Source organism: Dendropsophus ebraccatus, chromosome 4 (genome assembly GCF_027789765.1).
Source record: "Dendropsophus ebraccatus isolate aDenEbr1 chromosome 4, aDenEbr1.pat, whole genome shotgun sequence".
In the NCBI taxonomy this organism is placed as follows: domain Eukaryota; kingdom Metazoa; phylum Chordata; class Amphibia; order Anura; family Hylidae; genus Dendropsophus; species Dendropsophus ebraccatus.
The window spans coordinates 54,443,973-54,470,797 of record NC_091457.1 but is presented as its reverse complement, the minus strand read 5'-3'; the positions used below and the strand labels follow the sequence as shown (position 1 = coordinate 54,470,797).

The 26,825-nt window shown below is 40.9% G+C and overlaps 1 protein-coding gene and 1 long non-coding RNA gene across 16 annotated transcripts in view; one reads left to right on the top strand and one right to left on the bottom strand.

Moving 5' to 3' along the window:
- Positions 1-26,825, bottom strand: part of PPFIBP2 (PPFIA binding protein 2) — a 138,866-nt gene that overhangs the window by 29,500 nt on the left and 82,541 nt on the right. For 9 of the 15 annotated variants that reach the window (XM_069965802.1, XM_069965795.1, XM_069965800.1 and 6 more), the window contains 14 exons: positions 25,825-25,886; positions 24,452-24,527; positions 23,183-23,289; positions 22,616-22,680; positions 19,865-19,933; positions 19,686-19,746; positions 15,753-15,809; positions 13,285-13,426; positions 12,765-12,797; positions 10,773-10,902; positions 10,336-10,464; positions 9,523-9,673; positions 9,319-9,430; positions 8,056-8,144 (listed from right to left, as the gene is read on the bottom strand). In XM_069965802.1, coding sequence (XP_069821903.1) covers positions 8,056-8,144; positions 9,319-9,430; positions 9,523-9,673; positions 10,336-10,464; positions 10,773-10,902; positions 12,765-12,797; positions 13,285-13,426; positions 15,753-15,809; positions 19,686-19,746; positions 19,865-19,933; positions 22,616-22,680; positions 23,183-23,289; positions 24,452-24,527; positions 25,825-25,886 — 1,283 coding nt within the window. The remainder of the gene's footprint in view (positions 1-8,055; positions 8,145-9,318; positions 9,431-9,522; positions 9,674-10,335; positions 10,465-10,772; positions 10,903-12,764; positions 12,798-13,284; positions 13,427-15,752; positions 15,810-19,685; positions 19,747-19,864; positions 19,934-22,615; positions 22,681-23,182; positions 23,290-24,451; positions 24,528-25,824; positions 25,887-26,825) is intronic. The other 6 variants (XM_069965797.1, XM_069965808.1, XM_069965810.1 and 3 more) reach the window with 4 other exon arrangements.
- The window catches only part of LOC138788179 (uncharacterized), a 69,631-nt gene continuing 58,850 nt past the window's right edge, over positions 16,045-26,825 (top strand). Inside the window, exons 1-2 of the long non-coding RNA XR_011362562.1 lie at positions 16,045-16,114; positions 22,627-22,694. This is a non-coding gene — a long non-coding RNA (uncharacterized lncRNA). The remainder of the gene's footprint in view (positions 16,115-22,626; positions 22,695-26,825) is intronic.

Below are 26,825 nucleotides of genomic sequence, written 5' to 3'. Positions count from 1 at the left end.
AACTGCGCACATACGCAATATAGTACCAGTATTTTGTTAAATCTGAGACTACTACATGGTTGTATATACCTCACCCCCACTGGTATTGACGAAGAGAGCGGAACTATGCAAAGGAACTGAGTTGTGTGTATATGCAATATAGTACCAGTATTCTGTAAAATTCAAGACTGCTATTTGGTTAGGCTGGGACTGGACCATACTAACACATGGAGGGGGAAGGAGCAGTTATTTGATCTTGATTACAATAAGGATCGTTTGCAGGGGGCAGCTTTCTGTCGCCTCTATTATATGTTTGATCTGTGAATTTGTTCCCATTAAACAGGGGCGGAGGGGATAAGGGAGGTGAGGGGATTGAAGTTAATTGAATGTGTTATGATGTCTAAGCTAAAAAAAGACCCCCAAAGTCCGGGTGGGGAGGGTAAAGAGAGAAAACACGGTAACAAATTAGACAAATATTTGTCCCCTTCGCAGGCAGGGGGTAAAACTAGAACAGCAACTAAAACATTGAGTGAACCTTCGATAGAGGAAGGAGAGATAGCCACTAGGAGCAAAAATTAGAGACCAGGAGAGAATACTGCTCTGGAGAAAATCTTGGAGGCTGTAAACAAGTGTAATTCCTCGCTAGAAATATTAACAGGCCAGGTGGGTTCAGTCCAGGCAGAAATAGCTTTAATGAGAGGAGATATGGGGAAGATAAGAGAAAGATGTGATGAGGCAGGAGGGAGAATCAGTGCAGTGGAGGATGAGATTCAGATAATGAAAAAGAGAATAGCGGGGCTGGAAAGTAGCAATAAGGACCTGTATGGGGGGGGGGGGGGGGTCGGGCAGGTAGAGGCATTTATGTCTGGTTTTTCTTTTTCCCCTTGCTTTTTCATATAAAAAGGTGGTTCCTCTCCCCTCTCCTTTCTCCTTTTTCTCTTTTGGGAAACACCAAGATGGATCTAGATAGTATGAGTGGAGGATGAGTACTAAAATAGTGGTATGGAACACAAGGGGGTTAAATGATAGGGTTAAAAGGCACATAGTTTTGGGGGTAATTAAAAATTACTTGCCGGGTATAATATGTTTGATAGAAACACACCTCACTAAATCAACAGTAGTATATTTAAACAGGCCCTGGTGGTCTGCTCAATATCACACGACTTATTCAGCTTATTCACGGGGTTTATCGGTTTTAGTACATAGAGCAATTATGTGGCAATTATTAGAAGAAGTGATAGATAAAGAAGGGAAATACATAATATTTCACTGTAAGATTGGCACATTAGAGTGTATTTTAGTCTTTGTATATGTGCCACCGCCGTACTCATCCTCCACTTTGAGTCGGGTGTTGGAAATAGTGAGTAGATGGGTGGAGTTGCCAATCATGATCATGGGGGATATGAATTGTGTCATGAATGAAAAAAGGGACAGGTTAAGGGTAAACGTAGTAAAGAGTATACCCACCACCACACCATTAAATAAATTATGTAGGGAGGTTGGTCTTAGGGATATATGGAGGGAGAGGAACCCAGAAGGAGTCGCCTTCTCATGCTTTAATAAAACATGTCAAACCAGTTCAAGGATAGACCTGGCGTTGGTAAATGAAGGTTTTGTACGGTTTATAAGAGATATACAGTACAAAGCCCGAGCGGTATCGGACCGCGGTATATTGAGTGTAGATATACTAACAGGGAATGGAAGGGGTAATGGTGGTTGGAGGATGAATGCCCATTGGTTTAAGCTGATAGATGGAGAAGGGAAGATACGAGAAGAATTGGAGGAGATGCTAACTGAGAATTGGGTATCTGCTCCAGATAATGTGGTGTGGGATACGTCAAAAGCCTTTCTTAGGGGCCTCCTCAAGAAGGAGATTTTAAGGAAAAGGAGAGAGTTTAGAGCAAGGGAGAAGGAGTTGGAGGGGAATGTGATAACAACAGAGAGGGAGTATGTAGATAATCCTAATGAGGGGAAAAAACTAGAGTGGATGAGGGCACAGAGCGAATATAACTTGTTTTTGGAAGAGAAGGCCATAAACAATTTGTTCTTTCTGGGAAGGGGAAAATATCTACATGGGAGCAAGCCTAATAAGCGGCTGATGGCAATTATATCGAGTCAGGAAGGTAGAAAGGCGATCTCGGTAATTAAGAATAGTGAGGGAAAATTAGTGTGTGCACAGAGTGGAATTATGGAGGTTTTTGTAAATTATTATAGGGAACTCTATAAGACAGAGTAATTTTGTAGTGGAGGAGGTAGAAGGGTATCTTGATAACATTAAATTCCCCACATTATCGGAGATGCAGAGAAAAGGAGTTAGGAGAGCCTTTAAGGGTGGAAGAACTGGAACAGGCCATAAGAGAGGTTAAGGGCAACACGTCCCCAGGAGGTGATGGGCTGCCCTTTGAGACGTACAGGAGATTTAAGGGAATACTAATTCCAGCACTATGCAGGGTAATGAAGGGGGCATTGGAGTCAGGTCAAGTTCCTAGCTCAATGATAGAGGCAGGGATTACTCTGATACCCAAGGAGGGTAAAGACTAAGAGGAAGCTGGAGCGTATAGACCTATATCCCTCTTAAATGTAGATGTCAAACTTTATGCCAAGGCCCTGGCTAATCGTCTAAAGAAAGTTATTTCCGAGTTGGTTCACAAGGACCAGGGGGGTTTTGTTCCAGGGCGAGTTATCACACAGAACATCACCAGATTGTTCCACAATTTGCAGATGAGGGGGGGGGGGGGTCCCACTCCATCCTGTCATTGGACGCTGAGAAGGCCTTCAACAGGGTGGAGTGGGCCTTCCTTTGGAAGGTGATGGAAAGATTTGGCCTGGGAGCGGGGTATATAGAAATGGTGAAGTTACTTTATGGGGACGTCCAATCACGGGTGATAATAAATGGGGTGTATTCGGAGAGTTTTAAGTTGAGTAGGGGGACGCGGCAGGGGTGCCCCCTATCCCCTCTGCTGTTTATTCTTGCCCTGGAACCACTGGCCATAAAAATCGGAGCGGATAAGAGAATATGGGGGTTTGGTGTGAAAGGGTGTGAAGATAAAGTAAGTTTGTTCGCGGATGACATGCTGCTCTTTGTTAGTGACCCATTAGATTCATTAGAATATATAATTAAAGTAATTGAGGAGTATGGTGGTCATTCTGGGCTTAAAATCAACTGGAGTAAGTCCACTCTCCTCCCTGTATCGGAAGATCTAAGGAAAGGGAGTGGTTTGGAGGGAGGTAGGGTAAGAGTGCTTAACCAGGGGGAAAGTTTTAGATATCTGGGCATAGAGGTCACCAATGAGGTACAAGAATACCACGAAAAAAAAACACCTTCCAGGTCCTTAAAACAATCAGCAACAAAATAGAAATTTGGACTGGTTTGGTCTATTCTAAAGTGGAAAGAATCACGTTGGCCAGGGCGATAATCCTTTCAAAATTGCTGTACGTGTTGAATGCCTCCCCGGTTTGGGTGGATGATAAGACCTTCAGGAGGGTGGAGATCATCTTAAATAGACTAATCTGGGGCAGAAAGAGGGTAAGGCTACGCCTTAAATTCTTTTGCCTCCCCAAGAGGGAAGGGGGTGTTGGTTTCCCCGACATCAGATTATACTTCTTAGCTGGCCAGTTGAACTACCTGTGGAATAGGAATAGGATAGATCTATATAAATACTGGGAGAGAGAGGTAGAAGGAAGGTACGCAGGTATGGTTGAAATGTTAGAATCAGACTATCTGAGGGGGGAAAAATGGGAGGGGTGCCCGGCTGCAGATATGGTAACTAGAGTGTGGGAGAGTTTAAAGGGATTGTTTAAAGTAAATTACTCTATGGAATGTACCCCATTGTGGAATAACAGTAGACTAAGAGAAGTATATAAGATGGGCACATTAAAGGGCCTCAAGAAAGCGGGTGTAGTGAGAGTACACAATGCCTTTGTTGGGGGTGAATTAAAGGCCTGGCAAGTAATGAAGGAAGAGTTCGATCTGAATGAATGGGTTTGGTACTAATATGTGCAGTTGAGGCACGCCTTTGACTCATCTAGGGATAAAGACCTCTTTAGAGTAGATCAAACCCCAGATATAATTTCTCAGATAAGGAATGGAATTGAAGTTAAGAAGGGGCTCTCACGTATTTATAGGAAGTTAACACCTGAGACATAGGAGGCGAGTAGAAGTGGTAGAAGGGGAAAGTGGGAAAAGGAGTTAGGGAATATCTCAGAGGCACAATGGGAGAGTATATTGAATAACGTACAGGATGTCTCTAACAACCAGAACCATCAGATAATTCAGCTTCATATTTTATATAGGCTGTATTATACTCCCGACTTCTTGGTAAAAATAGGCAAGAGAGAGGCGGCAATTTGTGCAAGGTGTGGAGGGGAGGCAAAAAATTGGACACATATCTTTTGGTCTTGTAAGGCATTGCAGGGATTTTGGAAGGAGGTACTGGAGGAAATTGAGAGGGAGTTGGAAATAGAAATAACACCTTCTCCCCCGCTGATAATGTTAGGTGATGATACACTTATAGTAAGCGTGAACAAAACTAAGAAGAAAATTATAAATAAAAGGTTATTTGTAGCCAGGTTGCTTATTGTTAGGAGCTGGAATACTGCAACTATGTTACATGTTAGTGCGTGGACAGAAATGGTAAAATTGTATAATAATTATGAGAAAGTCTATAAAGGATATGGGGATTAGAATGTTATTTTTACTGTGCCCGAAGGGGGGGGAGGAGGGGGGGAATAAATTATATCTATTAATGTTAAGCTACGGATGTGTTCATACTTTTGTATATGTTGGATTAAAATAAAAAAAATATTGAATGTAAAAAAAAAAAACATTGTTACTAACATTTAGGGGAAGAAAACTGCATAGCCCTAATACTAAGAATTTATTATTTAAGATTTATTATCAGAATAAAGAAACGTTGCTGCTAAGTCACCAGACAAATGACATTTATTGGCCAAATAGAACAATTCACTCATACCAGATTCTTCATCAAGTATTCATGTAAAGAGTTTGATGAACTGTACTCAGTCTCTGCAGTCCTCTGTAAGCTAAATAGTGTGGACTACAGATAAATACATTTTTGGTTTTTCAGGTTTTTGGAAAAACTGTATCGCACACCTTTAGTAAATACGTCGAAACACTAAACCGACAGGGAAAATGGACTAAAACTAGACAGTTTGACGCCGGTAACGTTCGTAAATCAGCCCCATTGAGTACAATTATCAGAGCTGTGCCTCGTAATGTTGGGTTCACATGATGAGTTTTGGTTAGGAAATGTAGCATAACTATTCATTTGAAACATATGCATGCCATTTACTATGAATTGCAGTTTTTGTCAACACTTTTTTTTTTTGCTGCATTCCTAAAGACAAAGAAAAAAAAGAAAAAACAAACAAACGCTATATGAATCCAGCTTAACAAGAAACGCCACAAAGAATTAAAAGGGAAAGTGTATTATAAAAGTGTATATTATTTTAATATACAGATTAACTCTTAGTCCCTCCTTTAAGCTTTCCTGGGGTCAGTTCCCCTTTAAATGTCATTGGCACATATTCATGTTTATTTTCTGAGCGCTCACTGAAGTATTTTCACTTCCTGCCGCACATTTTCTCCTCTCTCCCAGGCTAGTCTACTGGATTACCACATCCTTTTTTAGAAAGGACGCTCTAATCCTTTGCTTCCTCCACTCCCGGAACAGCTCCTTATGGGCCTCGCTGCACCACCTGTCTCTGAACCTTGTGAGGAAAGGATCAGATTTTGCCTATGGCTCCATATCCTAGTTACTGTTTATGTTGCCAGGCAAAATATTTCCACTAGCAACAGGAAACCTTTACAAGGTACAAGCACTATGGTGTAGTCAGTTGTAGTCATGCTGGAAGTTGTGGTTTTACAGCTGATGGAGAGACACAAGTTGCTGATCACTGTGTTATAACCTATGCAGCCACATTAGGCAGATTTTACTACTAATAAAAGTTTTGCTGGATTGTGCTGCAGTATTGGACATGGCCAGCAGGGGTCACTGTGCTTCACTTAAAGACCTCAGTTCATCAATATTCAGCCTTTTGCTTTGAACAATGTTAAAAAGACTTTTTCCAGTTTTAGGCTATGTTCACACTACGTAAAAGTACAGCAGTTGTTGCCGATGTCGTTGCTTTATGCGCCTGTGAACACTGCCTTTACTTCAATGGGATCCCAGCCGGTGCGTATACACATCGTATACACTCCGGCCGGGATCCAGTGCGGCGCCGCAAATAACTGACATGTCAGTTTTCTGCGGCCGCAATTCAATGAAGCTCTATGATATACTATGTCTATGCTTGCTGTCAGTCAATGGAAAATACTTGTGTACAGTCAGAGCCACAGAAGACATAGAAGTATATTATAGACACAGAAGTATATTATGAATGAAACATGGTAGGTGGTGGGGAAGAGGGGCTGAGTCTTCAGTTTTGCAATGAGGTCAAGTTGCTTCAAGTTACCTACTATGAGACTTGTTGGAAATCAGAGACCTATTACAATGTAATGAGCGTCAGGGCCGGACTGGGACTAAAAATCGGCCCTGGCATTTCAAGGTTCACAGGCCCACTTACCGTAGGGGGGAAATTTTATATAGTGTCTGTGCTGCAGTGACATTTTATCATACTATATAATCTTGTTGGACATACTGGGAGCTACAATTCTCAGTTCCTGAGGGTCTATAGCTGTCACCCATGCTGGGAGTTGTAGTTCACAATTGATGGTGTTTGGTATTTCATAATTCTGAGGTATTCATTTTACATTAATCAAATAAAAAATATATATTTCCTGAAGGTCTATAGCTGTCAGGGCATGCAGTAAGTTGTATTTTACAATATATGGGGTTGGGTGTTACATAGTTCTGGGGAATACCCCAGAACTATGTAACACCAACCCCAAAGATTGGAAACTACAACTCCCATCATGCCCTGACAGCTATAGACCTTTAGGAACTGCTGGGAGTTGTAGTTCTCAGTCTAATTTTCTGTGGTGCAGTCTCCTCCCATGCTTCATCCTGTAAGGGGGTCAGTACCTCTGTCCTCAGGAATATAGATGATAATCACCAGGAGCAGGGGACAGGGACAGACATCTGTGCAGACAGCTTCCAGGCCTGCATGTTCGCTTCCAGGCCTACATGTTTCCTCTGTGCTGTGCAGGCTGCCATACTGGCATCCTCCTCCCTCCTCCCCCAAGTCCCGACAGCAGGAGGAAGCTAGGTGTGCGGCCAAACGGGAAACAAGCTGGCCAGGCAAGGAGGAAGGGCCCTGGAATGTACCATTACGGACCCCCCTCCCCCTGCTGCTATTTGCCTGTGTCCCTGCTCTGCCTGCTCCTCAGCGCCCTCTGCTGGTATATACTGTGATAAACAGAGTGGAGCACAGCAGTGCTGAATAACAGGCGTGTGCAGAGTTTGGGGGGAAGAAGTAGCCGGCCGGCATGGAGGGGGTCAGCCCCTCTGCCAGAGATGCCCTATGGCCAGTCCGGGCCTGATGAGCGCTACCCTTTAGTCAGATGGATAGGCCGAAGGCTTCAAGAAGTCCTACAGACAACAAGCAGAGATCTTGGAAACGTGTGATGAATTATAGTGTTCTTATTGGAATTTCAGCTTTGTGCAGCAGAAAGGTCTTAAAACATCAGGGCTGCCAAGGCATTCCTACATAATTCCATACCAAACCTCATGTCTGTATCTGGCCAAACATGAAGGATTAATATAATCCATAGTTCTATTGAAGTGAATGAAGCCGAATTGCAATACCTCACACAACTTGGGGACCGGGTGGTGCGGTCTTTGAAAGAAAGTAGTTGCACTTTTTCTTATCCTTCATAAACCCTTTAGGGAATTGCTATCTGCACATTGTCACCAGTTCACTAACACGAGATGCTAAGCATTGTAGTCAACAGGATTCAAATTCTATGTATTTGCATTACAGATGCAGCCAGATGAGTACATGTCCAGAGGTCCCAGATCAATGACAATATGGTGTCAAGTCATATTTACTAACTCCATCTGAGGGAACCTAGAAAAAGGAAACAAATAAAACTGACCTCTCCCCTGGACTCCTTACCACTGTTAAATATTGTAGCATTCTTCCATCAACACGGGCTTCATGGAACTGGTCCTTGTATTGTGGAAGGCCAATGTCATCTAGCCATCCTGATAATAATGGGAAAAAAATTAGACCATGTAACAGCACAGAAATGATCATTTAAGTTATTAGGAAACTGACTGTATAGTGAATTTCTAAACGGTCACCATGCAATGCTGCATTTCCATTGCAGTGGCCACAACAAGGGTGATGTGTCCATGTGCCAGGGTGGACAAACTCCCTTCTTTTTAAAAAGGTTTGCCTTAAAGGGGTTATCAAGCGCTACAAAAACATGGTCACTTTACCTCTACTGTTGTCTCCAGTTTGGGTGTGGTTTTGAAACTCAGTTCCATTGAAGTAAATGGAGCTTAATTTCAAACCACACCTGAACTGGAGACAACAGTAGGGGGAAAAGTGGCCATGTTTTTGTAACGCTGGATAACCCCTCTAATAAGACAACTCCTTTAAATAGGTACTTTCACTTACAAAAACTGATGGCACCACTTTACAGATATCAGTAAAATAATTTGTGAGGAATGAAAAGTGAATTCTGATTGGTTGCTAGGGGCAACTGAGCCAGTTTCACTTTACACCAGTTTGATAAATCTCCTCCCCCTGTGTTTAGTCTTTTTTTTCCAACCAGCACAAGTCAGAAAATCTGCCTTCAGGAGGCTGGACCTGGATTTCTGGTAAGTACAGTTTTGTTTTACAGCATGATAGCAACAACAAAAATAAAGTATGTATATTTAAACTTCATTTTAAAAGTTATAACGACAGTGACACTTTAAAAGTCCCCCATTGCAACCTATTCCAATAAAATTCTTTCTACCTTAACAAAATATATACGTCAGCTAGATATACTAGATACATAAAAGAAAATATAAAAAGTATGCATAGGAAATACATAGGCAAACCATAAAAGGCTAAAGTCTCTTATTTTAGAGCCACTGGAGTAACAACAAAAACAAATGCAAATATTTATTTCTCCTTTAAAGGGTTTCTCCTTTGTCCTATCCATTGGATAGCGGTTTGTCCCCTACCAATGTCAATAAAAGAGGGAAATGTTTCCCCAAATCTACTGTTTGGCGTTTTTCACATGTGTATGACAAGCATTCCCTCTGTGATTCGGAACATTGCATTGTGATTGGATCTCCACCAATTAACTTGTCATCCCTTATGCTAGGGAATATCTTTTAGTCATGGGATACCCCCCTTTAGGTCTAGAAAGAAAAGAATACTTACGTGTTACCCATATGTGATCTAGTTGGCCTGATTTTTCATCTTTTTTGGAGCTGATGGCACTGAGGGCTAGCTGAAGCTTCTTTCTGTGCAGTGGATTTTTAATGCCAAGTTCCTTTATTATAACACAAAAAAAGTAATTTGTAGAGTAACCAAACTGCGGCCTGTCCATGATGACAGTGCCCCATGATGTGCAAGATTTCTCACCTTTTCCAGGCTCTGAGGTGTGGCTGTAAGTAATGTGTGACCCGAGCTCACCCACTGCCGGGCAAATATGACATATTGTCCCAAGCCAAAATCTTCCAGCCAGTTACAGACCTGCTCATTGCTCCACTGGGCAAAAGGAGCGTTATAATCACTATGAAAAAAGCAAAATAGTTGTAACTTAATGGACTATGCAGAGCCATTAGGGATATTACCACAGGGAGAAAAGATAACCGAGAAGGTGAATATTCAGTCACCTAATTGCCCCTTGGGCCTTATGCGTATCACTTCTCACCATGGGAGCACCCTGATGGACTGACAATCTGACTGCACCTCTACAACGGGCTGCTCCCAAAAGGGGCCCCTGCCATAGAACAGCAGTCGACAGTGAGAAATGAGAAATAGAATGTGGCACTCTAGGTCAGCGCTATCCAAAAGATGTGCTCCAGAAACAATCAATGTTCAAGAAACAGGAGAGTTTATTGTAAAAAAAAAGCACACGATTCTTTTTAGATAGCACCGACCTCAAGTGCCACATACTATATTTCACTGTCTACTACTATTAGGGATAAATTGCTCCTACTGTAATGCTGAACATATTGGCTATAGATTACCAGGCTGTGGCTAGTGGGTGACCTAGCTGTCCCCTCCACTCCTGGCTGCATCTGATCCTTAGCATGTTTTTTTGGTCAATGCTGTGGGGTCAGGGAAGACTGGTATGGCTTATAATGTCTCATTACTTCCAGGTATGCAATATACTATATCAGAAGAATTTACTATATATACTGTACATTCTATATACCATTGAGGAATTACCTATTTTTGTTCCGAGGATCCTTTGTTCTTGAAAGTCTTGGTCCTGCTGTGGCTCTCATTCCCCCTCTTTTAAATTCAGACAGTCCTAATTCATCTGTATTAAAGTTTCCTGAGGGAGTTCTCCTTAGTCTTAAAAAAAAAAAAAAAGACATTGGGTGCATGGTATACATTACTATAGCCTATATATTCAGTATATGCTTTTACAGAAGTGTAATAGTATGGTACACTGAGACAGAAGAGGAACAACCTAAACAACAAGCTCAAGGTCTGGGATCCACTTTTAGGGGCTTTAATTGAGGCATTTAAGATTTGGTTGTCTGGTTTGGCGGTTAAATTAATTAATAATAACCCTTTATTAATTCCTATTTAACAAACATATACAAGTGATAAGACATGTGCATGAACACGGATCGATTAGAAGGAAAATGGAACCTTACTTTCCCCAGAACTTTCTGATGCCTTTTGGGCTCTTCTTGCCATCAGGAGTAAGAGGAGAGTGTGGGACGGATTCCGTGCCCCCTGAAGAAAGGTCATTAAAGGTGATGTCCAAGTTGTTTTCAGTTTCACCTGATGAATAAAATACATGGTCAAAACGTAATGTATAGTAAAGAGATGCCCGAAAACACAGTTCCTTGTCCTGGCTATGGCTGTGCCTACAGAGGGAAATACCCATAGGCAGCCAATTGCGCGTCAATCATATGTTCTAGCAAGAAACCAGATCATGAATTGTAACCATAAATAAAGCAACGTCTCACATGAGCGCACTATCAAGGATATCAAAGAAGATGGTCACTCACTTGGCAGTGTATGTGCCAGGGCTGGGAGCCAAGTAATAGTGGCTGCCACTCTGGTGGTCCCAACCCATTTATAATAGAATAGACTGCATATAACTTTATTTATCCCACACCCAGAATGCATGCCAAGCAGAGATCCATGCTCATTCTTATTTTAAAATCCAGAGTAATCCAGAAGTGAAACCAGACATGCTTACATGGCATAGAAGGTTTAGTTTATCAATTTTATCTGGTCAACACTAAATTAAATGTGTGATCTACAACGGGACAATCTTATACTAATAGTCCACTGTGTAGCTACGATTGGAGCTGGTGTTTGCTGGTATATCTATTCGCCGGTTTAACCAGTCTAGAGTGTGGGTCCAGAGCTCTTGCCATTTAGAGTTAAACAGTTACACTTAAACTGGCAACACTGTGCATACGCTTCTGAACACAAGTTGTGGTATACATTTTGACAAGAAGACCACTCTGTTTTAAGCCCGTCACTCTATGTTGCATAGGTGGCCATAAATCTTAGAAAGCTCTTAGTCCTTCCAACCCTTCTATGTATATACATGCTAGACTCTTACAAGCATGCAAATGTTCACAATGGAGAGAGGGAAATAAACTGCTAACAGACTTAGGCTATGTTCACACTACGTAAGTTCCACAGAAATCACTACCGTTGTTACAACAGCCGTGATTTTTGCGGTACTTTTGTAGTGCTGCAGGCTGAGGGAATTCCGGCCGGAGTGTATACATATAGTATACACTCCGGCCGGGATACCTAGCGGCGCCGTAGAAAACCCTGTCAGTTCACACAATGAAGCGAGCGGCTCCAGCCGCACGCTTCATTGTGTGCAGGGGGGAGTTCTCAACTCAGCGGCGCTAAAGATCATCCAGCCAGCACTGCAGTACCAGCCGGGATGATCTTTTCTGAGACCGGCCGGTCTCATACTAGATGTGACCATAGCCTAGGCTGCATTCACACATTCAGTGAAGTTATCTGTGTGCACAGACAAGTTTATAGTCCATTGCTTTCTTTTGAGCTATTCATATGTTCAGTGTTTTCACGGATCTCTAATCCGTTCCATTTAAAAATAGGACATGTCATAACGCCGAACTGAAGCACGGAATGGATTCCCCTATAGAAATCAATGAGATCTGTGATTTTCATGGATGCGAAATCCGTGTTTATCTGTGAGAAACACAGATGTGATGTAGTCAGTGTAGTTTAAAATGCTTTAAAATGTTCAGTGAAAAACATGGACGCGGATGCAAAACCGATGTAAACACAGATCATGGAGGTAGCTTGCGGACTACATTGACGGACCAGGAAAAACAATGAACGTGTGAATAAAATGCAATTTAAAATGGACATGCACATGTTCTGTATGGATGCAGAGTGGGCCCTCAGAGCCATTCCCTCTGGAAGTCCCAAGTTTCTCCAGTCCGACATGGTCTATTGCAGAACCCAACTTTAGAGCCATCCATAATAGAAGCAACATGATACTAGATTTTAAAAGTGCAATATTGTCTAAAACCAAGGAAAAATGGCACTTAAGTTTGAAGGTGGCATCAAAGAAGATCAATGATGTTCTTTGAAGAATGAAATAAGTCACTCGCATGCTGTGTTAACCATGACAGGTACGATACCTATTACTGGGGCACTGGCACTTCTGCCGAAATCTTCAAATCAGTCCCACAAGAGCAAACAAAAAAAAGGAAAAAAGGAGCATAATGTGAAATTCAAAGTGTAAGGAGGTAATCCTAAGGGTAAGACCATCACCGGAGTAGAAGGTGCCACCTCCAGTTCTCCACTAAAGTGCATAGGTCACCAGAAGATCCCCAGTTTAGTCTTTAAGGAGGATGTTCGGTATTGTAGAAGTAGATACCAGTGGGGCCCAAGGAAAGGATGGTCTAGATTAGGTTCCTCTACGGTGAAAGTAAATCAGCCAAGGGATCCACTAGACCACCTGTATAGCAGAACAGCATATGGTGGTGAAGGGAAATCAGACCAAATGTTGCCCAGCACTAGACTTTCCTCACCCTTATGGTAGCCATCTTGTTTATATTTTATGAGGCTCACTATTAGCCAAGATACTCGGAGCCGTGGCATTTTACCATGATAACACCTTGTCTGTATGACACAAAAGCTTCATAATTTTTTACTTACACAAGCTCTGTATTCCATTAGTTTCACTGCTTAAATGTAATGCATTCTGGGATACAGGTTTCCGGTAGCCATCATGTGACCCATTTGCTGTGGAGTGGGACAGTTTTCCTGGTAATGTCTGGTACCTAGGATCTGCTTTACTCTGATGTGAACAAATAAATATGCCATTAAGAAGAGGCCTTGGTTAGACCAGACACAGAACTGTATACAATAATGTAGTATCAAAAATTACATATCTTATAATAACGGCACTGTTACGGTTATAAAAAAAATATAAAAAAAACACGACTAGAGAATATTAAATTTATCCAACCAGCAACCAGCTATGGTTGGTAAACTGATCTCACTATCTCTCCGTAGTTGAGGGCCTGCCACCACTGACAGGCTGATACGAACGGGTGGGGCAGAAGAGGTGGTTGAAACGTACAGCACCCAGGCAAAATGAACATCCTTATCCATGTTATGACTAGTAGAGGGTATGAGGAGACAGAGCGACACCACAATGCTTAACAGAACACTATAGGTCCTATTACACGGAACGATAACACTGGTCAACAGCCAAAACGGGTCTGACATGAAAACAATTGAACCTAACTAATTTTGGGGTGCTGAGATCGAAAATTATGGCTCTAATTTTCAAGATATAGAGTTTGCGAAAAACGGATGAAAAAAACCCAGATGCATTTGTGTGTATACGTTTTGATCTGCTTTTCCATTGATTTCCATTATTTAAAAAAAAAACGGATCTTTTTTAACAGACACAAAAGTAGTGTCAACCCTACTTATGCGACCGTTAAAAAAACTGATCTTTTTTTTTTTTTTTTTTTTAATAATGGAAGTCAATGGAAAAACGGATGCACACAAATGCATCCGTTTTTTTTGCAAAAAAACTGATGAAAAAAACGGATTGCAAAAACGCAGTGTGAACCTAGCCTATTGGTATCGGAGTAAATGGAACCCATCAATGCTTGCAGATTACTGTTGGACAGTTATCAGAGACAATCCCATGTATGAATACAAAAGACATGTGTAAATGCACCAAGTAGCCATTGAATAAGGACCTACATTCCAGAGTTCTATAAACATAATTCATTTGTAAAAGTTCTTGGATATGCCTGTAAATTGTAGTTGACTTCAGATAGAACTAAGTTTCCTATGAATATATTTCAAAAGTTTATGAACAGTAAACTTTCTTCCTTATGATTGCAGAAGTAATAAATATGTAGGCTATTATACTGTATTCTATACAATTCACAAAACAGTAACATGAGAACTCTTCGATATCATAGAAACTAGAGCCAATTAACATTTTTCCTTGTGATATTTGATAATTTGATATTTGATAATTCAGCACATAAAAATCATTAAGAAATGGATAATTTTATTTCTGAACCAAACAACTTTTGAAAATTTGTTGACCAGTGTAATCGGCCGAATTTGCTCTATCCAGCCGATTATCGCTCTGTGTAATAAACACAACGATCAGCCAATGACAATGATCATTGGCTCATCGTTAATATAGGTTTGGACCTATCATTGACGGGCGCCGTGTAATAGCGGTGCGCGGCCAGCGGCTGACCATTTCCAAGCTCTATATATTACCTATCCATGCTTGTGGTCTTCTCCCCGGGACCGCCGCGACCAGTGATTGGTTGAGTGGCCTGTCATCTCAGACAGGCAGCTCTGGAGCTGCAGCACACGGGACCCGGTGAGAAGAAGACCCCAAGAGGAGCCCTGCAGCATGAATAGGTAATGTATAGAGTTTAAGCAAGGGCTGCAAGGACATTGGTAACGATGTCCCTGCAGCCCTTGTTAAACGATAATCAGGACATGTAAAAGGCCCAGTAAATGAGCATCAATCTAGCAGATCGATGCTCTTTTACAGTTATTATCAGGCCCCTATCGGCCCTTGTAATAGTACACTAAGGAGAGAATCTTTGTGTCATGCTCCACCCTCTTAGACATTGTAATAAGCTTTATCTTGAGTGTTCCTTTAAGATGATATTTGATCATTTAAAAAAGCCAAAAAGGTAAGTTGTTAGTCCTGTAATTGTCCTAGGATAGTACATGTTATAGCCAGGGAACACATTGGATGCAGATCTGAACCACTATGCCCCATGAATCTTAATTTTAGAACTGGGAATTGGCAATTCAGATGCAAATAGCTGACAACTACAACCTCTTCCATCTTTGTCCCATGAATGGGTGGATAAAGAAGAAGGGATGATTTTTACATCTCTCTTTAGCAACTCTGGTAGCAACTAAAATTGACAATATCGCTGCTATAGAATTTACTGACTGTATTAAAACATAACACCTGTTATAGTGGTTGATTTATTAGTATGATGAAGGTGACCAACCACATATGCAGGCAAACATGATTAAAAATGGTTATGGTGCAAACTACAAAACAGAACACAAAAAAGGTTTCATTAATGAGACAAGTAGTTTTAATAAAGTTAATATACCTCTGGTGTTACATCAGGCTCTGTTACTACAGGCTCTGAGATTTCCCCATCAGCATGCTACACAGTGTCAAGACATGAAGAAAAAAGTGACATTAAGACCAAACGGTTAGTATAGTGTGCAAATACAACACAATGTGAATGGTTAGAAAAAGGTCTACACCAACTTAAACAGCATTGAACTCTTTTACTCCTTAGATCCTGCACGACAGGTCTAGATTTTAACTTATTGAAGAGACTATATTATAATATACAATAATCTGTATTGACTTATGGGATCTACTTTATTTGGCAAGTTAACCAAGAACTAATACTGGACTTCGAAAGAGGGGCTACACAAATACTCACCAAGGACCTTACACCACGTATGTGTTTCACACCTTATGCCCCTTACCAAAGAAGGTCTTCTACACTAGACCAGGGGTATTGGAAAAGTTTAGTCTTACAGTCTTAGGCCATGTTCACACGCCATATTTTTTCATAGAACAACAGCCGTTGTTGGGAGGATGCAACAATGGCTGTTGTTTACAGAGTGCTTAAAGAGGTTCTCCGGACTGGGGTCATTTTCAGTGTACGGCTGGGGAGGGAGTGGATATAGAAGCCGCCGGTCACTTACCTCCCAGTTTCCAGTACCGGGTCCCAGATCGTGCCGCCCCATTCTCCCGTCTGGCTGCTGCTTCCTGGTCTGTGCTGTGGCTTGAGACGTGACATCTCAAGGCAGCTCAGCCATTTAGCGGCCGAGGCGGGACTCCGCTATGACCGCTGAATGGCTGAGCTGCCTTGAGACGTCACGTCTCAAGCCACAGCACAGACCAGGAAGCAGCAGCCAGACAGGAGAACGGGGCGGTGCGATCTGGGACCTGGCGCTGGAACCGGGGAGGTAAGTGACCGGCGGCTTCTATATCTACCCCCTCGCAGACCGTACACTGAAAATCACCCCAGCCCGGAGTACCCCTTTAAGTGATTGTCAGTGAATGGGACAATGGCCGTAGTGTATATACACTACAGCCAATGTTCACTGCGGCCCCAGAAAATAATTGACATGTCTATTTTCTAAGGCCACAGTTTGGTGAACAGTAGCTGTAGAATAGCCGTAGAATGGTCAATTAGATTGCAGGCACACCTGAATGTGCCTGCATTCCAACTAAAATAAAATGATGTTCAACCTGCCGATACTGCAGTATCGGCCGGGTGAAATTGTATGACAGCGGCCGTTGTTCTTACATAGTGTGAACATAGCCTTAGAGTATATACCTGTCTATGCTTTGGGGTTTACTGGTGGTAATTTCTGAACAATTTACCATTTGGAATTATTTTGTCCAATGCTCGATAACCAGGATTCTCACTATAGTTAGGAGTAAATGGGTTGCATTAATGCCATACTGTATATCTAAAGCTATATCTAAAGTGAGTAAAATTTGTCAATAAAAACATAACATGCTGCTAGTCACACGACACACAGTTCAGTTAAATATTTAACACCACATTTTCCTACATAATACATAGCAGAAAAATACATGAATGACAAAAAACTGTTCTTCCCTTATGACAAAATAGTTATTCTTCACACTGCTGGTGATTAGACACAGAAGAGTGAATATATGTTCCAAGTTCTCGGAGAGATTTCCTTCTTATTTAAGAGTAGCCCATAATGAAAATTAATTAAAAAAAAAAGGGGCAAGGTTTAAAGGGGTTGCCCAGAATTAGAAAAAAGGTTGTGTGTGGTATTACAGTACAATGGGAATGCTGGGAGAGAAATATGCAGCATCTGGTTTTTAACATGAATGATCATTTTTATACTCGGAAAGGTAAGCTGCCAGTGGTGTCCAGCAGGTCCTTACCCCCTCTTAAAACTCATGCATGCCAGTTAAGCCAAGTCTGCATGTTTACTGGGGCAGTCAGAAGAGATAGCTGTCCTCCAAAGAAGCAGTTGGTCAATGGCTATCTAATATCTGAACAGTGAATGTTAAGGCCCTATTACACAAAGTGATTTTTGTCCAATAATCGCTTCGTGTAATAGTAATGTTAAAAGGCAACGATCAGCCGACATTCATGATGTCGGCTGATCGTTGTCTTTTAATATGTTGAAAGACCAACAATGCAGATGGCAACAATCTGCTGCCATCACTCCATGCAATAGGAGCAGTGGGAGCAGACCGCTGCTATCTTCTATGCAGGATACAGATCACTGATCTCAGGGAGACCAGCCAAAGATAACACTGTTGACGGCCATCTTAAGCGCTCAATACAGTGAAAGCCTAGGTGCATTTCTGTGCAAGTCCTGTGTTTTTAGACTCTTAAATGAGGCTCCACAGGCTCTTTTTTGCTATCTTCTATGATCTAATGATCACTGGGGCAGCTCCCCTGTGGCTCCCCACGACCCCCCACTCTTACCCGCTCGCTGTTGGTGTGTGTAATGGAGCCAGCACCGAGCAGGTTACAAGGGGCAGATCTGACAGGTCAGCGCCCACTTGCTCCTCTAAATCATCCTGTGTAATAGGTGCTTTACTCTTGTGTAGTTACCTCAAATGAAGGGTAAAGCACCAGAGAGGAAGATGCTCTTATCAGCTCTTCACTCTAGCTAATAAAGATAGTTTATATTGTGGCATTACCCTCTATGATGTCTATTTACCCCAATAGGAGACATGGTCAGAGATTATTGTTTGGAGACAAAACCTTAAATTAGTAGAAGAAATACAGAGAGAAAAAAAATCATTAAAAAACACTGTATTTAAAGTGTTTGTAAAAAAAAAATGATGGGTTAAACTCGAAAAAAAAAATTAAGATTAAGACAAGTAAATTACGCATGCTGAAAACAGCAGACATGCAGAACAATCTGTGCCCTCACCAGCAATTTAAGACATCTATTAGACATGCACACAACCTAATATAATGGATATAAGAATATGTAAGGGTAGTATACAATCTATCCTTCTCTGACTACCTGCAATCTCTTGTTACATGACCTGATAACCTTAGTCTATGTCAAACATGGTTCTGATTTATATTGTGTGTGTTCTGGGAGCATTGCAATCTGTATAATAGTTAAGGATATTTAACTGAACTTTAAATAACTATGAGGTTAGAAAATATGGGATGTTATTGTCTTGGCGACTTATTTCTTATGCCAAGCTGTAGCCCCTGTCTAACTCAATTTGTTTCTATAGGAACATAAAGTCTACTAATAAATGGTAGATGAACTATACCTGGGCTTATGATGTTGTGTCTTAACAAACCCATATCCTGTGCCATTACAAGACTCTGTGATTGTCACTGACTGTGCAATTCTCATGTCTAGTGGTTAGGGACTGCCATGGGGTCCACAAGCATGCAGGTCTTTCATAAGTTCATTCCTTAAAGATTTTTATTTCTTGAGCCTGCATGCACACATCTGGTAAATTTTCTCAGATTTGTTAATAGGAAATCCAGATAACTTTCTGGACCCATAAACTTCTGTTGGGCATAGACACTCGCAAAGGAGGGGAAAGGAGAAGCTTGATGAGAGCAGCATTGCAGCTGTGCAGCAAGTGAGTTTAGCAAATTTTTTTTTTAGTTTTTCTGTCAGGAAATACTGATGGTTTCCTGAAGCCTCCTGGAAGTCTTCCTGATTGGTATTTCCTGAAAGCAAAAACTGACAGGGATTTGTGCAGGCGACCTTTTATTGTTTTATGACACAAGGATGCTCATAGTACCCTAAAAGGGTATTATGTGCATCCTTGTGTCATAAAACAATAAAAAGTTTGCATACCCACACCTTACATACCTTGCCCTTCTAGTCAGTAGTGGGAAGGTTCCTGATTCATTGGCTTAGTTGCACTTTTATGTTTAACGTTAGTATATTTTCTGCTTTGTGTATCATTACCTGACTTTACGGAATAGTACAGCATAGAGAAACATATACCCTTCTCTGTATTGTATATGAGCATACTATTGTACCTTTTCCTTAGATCCACTCTGCAAATCTTCCAAGCTGGTGGACAGCTGTCTGGGCTGGACTCTATTCAAACAAAACATAACCACAAGTATTCAAGACTTTTCCTAGAGTCTTTCAATGAAGAGTAATCTCAGATATCATTTCACAGATTGCATTACATTGCCAACAAAGGATTTCTCACCTATTTATGTTCTCTAAATTTTCTTCTAATGGAGAGTTCAAATTTTCAGGGGGACCAGGCGTGCTAATCCTGTCAAATATGAGAATCATATAGTATGCAATAAGTAAGTGGCAGCTGCTGGTAGCCAGCATGTTATTCCCCTATGCAGGGGAAATATAGCTCTGTAGCTAAGAAAAATAAAGCTCTGACCACTATAAAGATATATGAAGAAAATAACACAGAATCTTGGTCCTAAAAACATCATAATAGTAAAAGATGGAGATTCAGTTTACACTTGGGAAAGAGTGAACTGTAGGTGGCGGCAATGAAAATATATAATTTTTTTTTTTTATTTGACTTCTTTACAATACAAAAGCTCATTGCAAGGTTAATGAAAGGGCTGGTGTAATATATGTCTGCTATAAAAGACAGCTTAGAGTGCTGTACATAACTTGGCAAAAGATTTGCAGCGACTGTGGTTAAAATCTCATATTCGGTAGATCCATTATGCAGGAAGCACATCATTCTGTTTTAATTAACTCCGCAGTAACAAGACATGGCTTTCTGTCAAGATACTGTACTTAGCAGTACTCAAATACAGACATATGGCTATCTGGGGAGGGCACAGCCAATATATTTTCTGCATGTGGTTGAACATGGTCTAAAGCAAACCATTCACAGCCACAACCAAATGTTCTATCCAGAGCTAACAAACATGGCCATGGCCACATGGCTCAGAAACACCACCACACTGGTCAATGGGTTGTGTCTGGTATGAGCTCAGCCCAATTGGAGTGAATAAAAGTGAGAAGATAAAGATAACTAATAAGATAAATAACTAATAATAACCAGAACAACCTGTGAACCGAGCTTGAATGATTTGTGGAAGACAGCAGCCTTTCTCCGTGCAACTCCTTTCTGTCAGTCTTTTGCACAGTTTTTTTTTCAACCAAAACCAGGAGTGGATTGAAAAACAGAAACTGTTCAAATCTTTCCAATATTTTGCCCTGACAGTTTGAATCCTGACTTTGGTTGAAAAAAGACTGACCAAAAGACTGATGTAAATACTATGGGGGACATTTATTAAGTCCGGCGTTTTCTGCACCGGACTTAAAAATGTCCCCGCAGCTCCGACAGTACGGAGATTTATGTAGAGGCTTCTACATAAATCCTGTGCGCAACAGTGCGCGCGCCAGGAAACCTACGCCAGCTCAGAGCTGGCGTAGGTTTCCTGACTATTTTTTGCCGAATAAAATGATGAATACAGTGGACTTACATTCCGCGCCCCCCTTTCCGCACCCTCCCCACCCCCCTGGCATACCGGTTGGAAAGTGGCCAGATGTGAATATTTGCAAAATGGCCATTTGCAAATAAATTTATTCGCATCTGGCAACTTTCCGACAAAAAATATGCATTTTTACATTGATAAATTGTGTGAATATAGGCTTAAAGTGGTTTTCTGGACTATCCTTAGCATATCAGATCGGTTAGGGGTCTGATTCCCAGCATCCTCACATTCAGCTGGTTCAAGGAGCCATGGCGCATTATTTGCCCTCATTGACCAACCTCTATATGTCTTGGTTGGAGGAGAAACACCTCTGATGTAGATGATAATATATACTGTTGCTTGGGAGCTATACTGAGGATGTCTTGGCAGTATGGGGACAGTTTTCTGTATGTTGAGCTTATAGGAGACCATCAGCAAGGTAGTAAGTTGTTCAAAAAGGCTATTCATGGTACATGTAGCCATATGTTCCCGTTACATAACAGTTGGGGTTACAGTTTGCTAGGGTGGAGACTGGAGATACAAGCTGCTCTCAAGTCTTTTCCAAATGCGGTCATGTGCTAATGGTAAGAATGCCAGCAGGGATATTATGTTTTTTGTTTTTTTTTTACAAATTTTCATTGATCTTGTGTCTAGATGTTGTTTATAAGGCTATACATGCATAAAGTTATACTATTCAACGAGTGCACATATGAATAAGTCTCCCCAAGCAATAACCTTATGTAATCTTCATAAATGACAGATTGTACCACATATAATATAACTTAGTATATGTACTATGATCAGTCATTAAATAAGATTACATAAAGTTATTGCTTGAGGAGACTTAGTCATCTCCAGATTGATTGGATTTCGATCTGGCGTTTCATACAAGCCTTCAGTTACACGTTATTACTAAAGGTTAAAGGAGTGATCACATGATGTTTATCCATTCAGAACTGTGGGGAGCATGTCTGAGTATATCAGTATTTTTTTCCCTATCAACTGAATGTGTATTTGCATATACTTTTGCAGTTTTAACCTATTTTCTAATGGGGTGGATGGTTTCATATTTCGAATCTCGCCATTGGAGTGCTAGACTTGCCATTTGTGGAGTTTTGTTACCTGTATAAATTTAATATATTGCTAGATATCAACTAGTGTAAGTCTCTACCACTGACCGCCCCGAAGAACTGTGTACCATGTGCATTATCATTTGGCATGAATTTTACATGGTACTTTTACTATATGTGCTACAGTCCATGTCAACTGTGCCAGTACTTGATAACCAAGCAGGAAATATCACCATGTGAATTACAGTAAGGGAGTTTCTGTACTTAGAAGTGTGGTTGATTGTGTGCACAAAGGGAAGGAAGAGGGAGCAATATACCAGGACTACTTTATGTAATAGTAATAAAAAAGGACATATACATATTTCAGGTTAACAGGAAAAATTAGGAAATCTAATAATGCATTTCCAGGTAACATGTAATTTTTTTTATTCTTACCCATTTTCCAGGATGTTTTGTGGAGGGGAAGTTGGTACAGTCGGGGATGACACAGTGGAACCCACCTGTATGAGACAAGGTACATACAAGCTTTTAGGTTGGTAATAATGGAAAGTCAGTACTCACAAGTTTCCTGGTCTCCTGCTAATTTTATTTTCCTAAAAACCCAGAAGTCTAGAGTATAACCAGCTGAACTTTTGTGTGGCTGAAGGTACAGTATGTAGTTAATAGAGAACAATGCCTTTCAAAGTCATTGTAAAATGATGCTCCTGGTTCACATACAGTTTTTGTCTACTGTTTTCACTCTTTGTTATGCTATCTGCTCCTCCGGTGTCTGGCTCATATCTAGCTGCCAGGTGGCCAAAACCTAATGTCTATGGGTAATGGTGGCAATGTGGCTAATACACATACAGACTAGTGACAGTATAATCTAAGCTGTGAAAACTGAGTCATTTAACCAACAATGTGGATTTCCAGATGAAAACAGTAGGACACAGTTTGGGGAGCTTGGAACATGGATTCTGAAAAAGAATTCCCTGTGAACATATAGTAAGAATTAAACAATACCTCAGACTTTAGTAGCTCCACAGTCTGGTTATTCTTTGGAATTAATTTCTTTATACTAGATTCCAATTCATCATCGCTGCTAGCAGAAAGTATTCTTTCTGAAGAACCTAAAATGTAATGATAAATAAATAAACCATAAAAAGCTCACACAACACTTTTTGTTGAATGCTAAAAGAGAGGCATTTATAGGGTTAACCTATTAAAATACTGGTATGTGATTTAACACTACAAATAGAGCAAATAGTGAAAAATTCTGCCAGGAGCTCACACTCTAAATTAGAAAAATGAGGACACTGGAAGACAATCTGGAAACAACTGGCAAAGTAAACTTACAAATTGCTCAGGGGGTGGATGAGGCAGTACAAGAGTTGCTTCTGCATTATGATGGTAATACAACTGTCTATATAGGAATGCACTGTGTACAGTTCACATGTTTACTAGTAACAACATATGAGCTTGGTCTACACTAAATAACAAATCATCTCCAGACAAAAAGTGAAAACTAGTTTGACTTTGCAAGACTTGGAGAAAGGTTGGATTGACCAGGTCCCTCCAGGAAAGTCAGCATTTACAGTGTTAGGCTGGTTTCTTATTTCTGTATTGTGGCTGGAACCTGCTGTTTTACTGAATCAAAACTAGATAACTACAAAAGCCCATTGTTAGGCACTTTGGCAAGCATGGCCACCTCTCTGTTAACTTATACAGAGACAATATCCTGCCTAAAAATGGATGGATGACAACAAGAACAGAGGTCCCATATCTCCTTGTATGAATGCAGAAAATGGGCACGTCCACAAAATTTGTTTGTAATTGTGAGTTTGCAATCAGAACAAATTTATATGCTATAAATTTCTATGCGCCTATTCAGACATCAGCATTTAGCAATTTTGCTGCAAAAAAAAACAAAAAGGGCCTATTCTAGTGCAGACCATAATTGTGGCACAGACACATTTACTACAGATGTTATCTCCGAAAAGTCCACAAAAATTGCAAATCCACAAAAAATATGGTCCACAAATATGGGACGTGGTAATGAAGCCTAAGGGTAAGGCCACAAACTTCAGCAGCAAATTGGCACCAAAATGTGCAGCTTTTCAAGAAGATTTGCTGCGGATTTGGAGACAAATCTGCCTTTTTATTTTTAAGTTATTAGCTAGGTGTTTTAAGTCTGTAGCTGCCACTGCCCCGCTGAAGGCCTGCATTGCACCCTTGTCACCACAGCATGCTAGCACTACTTTACTGCAATCGAGACTATATACCACAACTTACCATGTGCTGCCATGACAAAATTCTTTACCCGCCTGTATTGGTTTAGAAGCATTGTAAGCTCCTCAATTCGAAGGTCCTAAAAGGTAATTGAAAAGTATATAAGAATGGTATAGCCCTGTGAATACAGGTGCATACAAGTACTGTACATTCTAAGGAAAGCTCAAAATCCTTCAACTTCGAAGGCTCTGTTAGTAGTTAACTATATAATATTCAAGTTGATGCCAGTTACTGTATTACAGAATACAACAAACCACATACGTAATAAAAGCTGCAGGCAAAAGTAGGAAACTACAGTATGTGCAGAAAACTCACTCCAGAACTAAGACTTGACAGCTTATTGCTTAAATGTTTCCATAGGGCGACTTGTGCCAGAGTAGACGCCACGTCTTTCCTTACTCTATTGCAGCCAAGTCCATAGAAAAAGTGAGAAAAGTCATGCACTGTTTAAAGTGACCCTTTCAATTTAATACAATAGAGTAGAAGAAACCACAGTATGCAGCTGTGAGGCATGAGGAACTGTGAAGTGTGAGGTACATATTTACACACCATCACAAAGTTTTCTGTTTAAACCAATAAAAGAAAAAAAAAGTTACCAGGGTAGTTTATTTCAATTTAACTGAAAAACTGTCGACATTGAGAACACACTGGGACACACCAGGTTTGGAACATAGTTATGAGAAGCAGCACAGCATGACATCAGGGCAAGTGAACAGAGGGACTGAGGTGGGGTCAGTGTCAGCACTAAGGCAGGTTAAGTGAGTATAGTGTTTTTTATTTTTTTCAGAGCCCTAGCTTTCTAATTAAATCAGAGATATTCTTTAAAAAGGGGGAGGCCAAATTTAAGAATGCATAGCGAATAGGGAAGAGCGAATATCAAGCACGCCTGGGTTTGTTTTAACAGGGGCATGCAGTATTGGATTACCAGTGGCTGCAGAAGTTGGATGCAGCCCTAAGGCTGCCTGGAAAGTATGGATAGAACTATAGGGCCCTATAAATATCTGACAGATTATTGAAGCCAGGAACAGCTCTAAACAAGTCATAAAAGAAAGACTGAGATTTCTTCTCTTCACAAATCCGTTCCTGGCTTTGGCTTCAAAAATCTGTCAGATATCTGAGTGTAATAGGGCCCATAGGCTGTATCCATGTTTTCCAGGACTTCCTAGAGTTGCATCCAACTTTTGCAGCCACTGGTAATTAAATGCTGCATGTTTGGGTTCGGAGGGACCTGGGCGTGCTCGAGATTCGCTTATCTCTAATAGATCACCTAGAGAGCAAAAAACACAAAGAACACAGAAATTTAAGCTTAATACATAAGTACATAAGCTTAAAAGAACTGTAAGCCCGTCACATGCGACACTGCTGTGCCCACTTACTTTTTCTTCATTTGCTGCTAGTAATGTCTCCATTCCCAGCTTCAACCTCTGAACTTCTTGATCTGTGGGTCGGAAAATTGGATTAGTTATTTCACACTTTTCAATACTGTGAATGATATAAATGATTGGTGGTATATAACAGTCACATAGTACAACGATTAGGATTGCCGGAAGCACAGATTGCTAATGCAAAGCACATGTGGTGTTAAGAAATGAAGCAGTGAATTTTTAATCCATTTAACCGAGCTTTAGAATTTACAATGTACACAAAAAGTCACAACAAATTCCAGTCCAAGAAAAGGGTTAGTGTTACATATGTATTTAAAAACAAAGCATGTATGAGACTTCACATCACAACCAAGGCCAGTCATTGCTGTGTATATAACCACTGCACATCACATTGATATAGGATGACATTTCTGATAGCACTTTAAGTGCCTGACCATCTGTGCGCCTTTTAGGTGTTGTCCAATCTTGATAACTCCTTTCAATATACCAGGTCAGATGGGCATCATAAAAGGGGATCCTCCCCTCTAAGAGCCAGTTCAAAGAGCTGCAAATGAACAATGGTTCTCATGCTGGCTGCTGGTTCATTCCTTTAGAAAATGGACAGCAATTGATTTTAATGTTCTACATTTTCCGAGTTTTGGCCACTGCAGGGAAAATGGGCAAGTGAGAGAAATTCTCCCTGGCTCACTCAGGTGTGTTGGTTCACAAGGGGCATACCTATAGGGAATGCAGTAATAGCAACTGCACCCAGACCCTGAAGGTGCCCCCATCTGATACCAATATTATAAACGGCACAAGGTGGGTAGATGGGATAGGGTTGTCCAAGAGTTTCAAGTTACATCTATCGAACTTTTTTTTAACTGATGGCCTATCCTCCAGACAGGCCATCAATATCAGATTGGGATGGCTTAGCTGGGGACCCCCACTAATTAGCTGTTTGAAGAGGCCACAGCATTTATAAATATAAGTGCTGTGCCATTAGTGTGTGACAC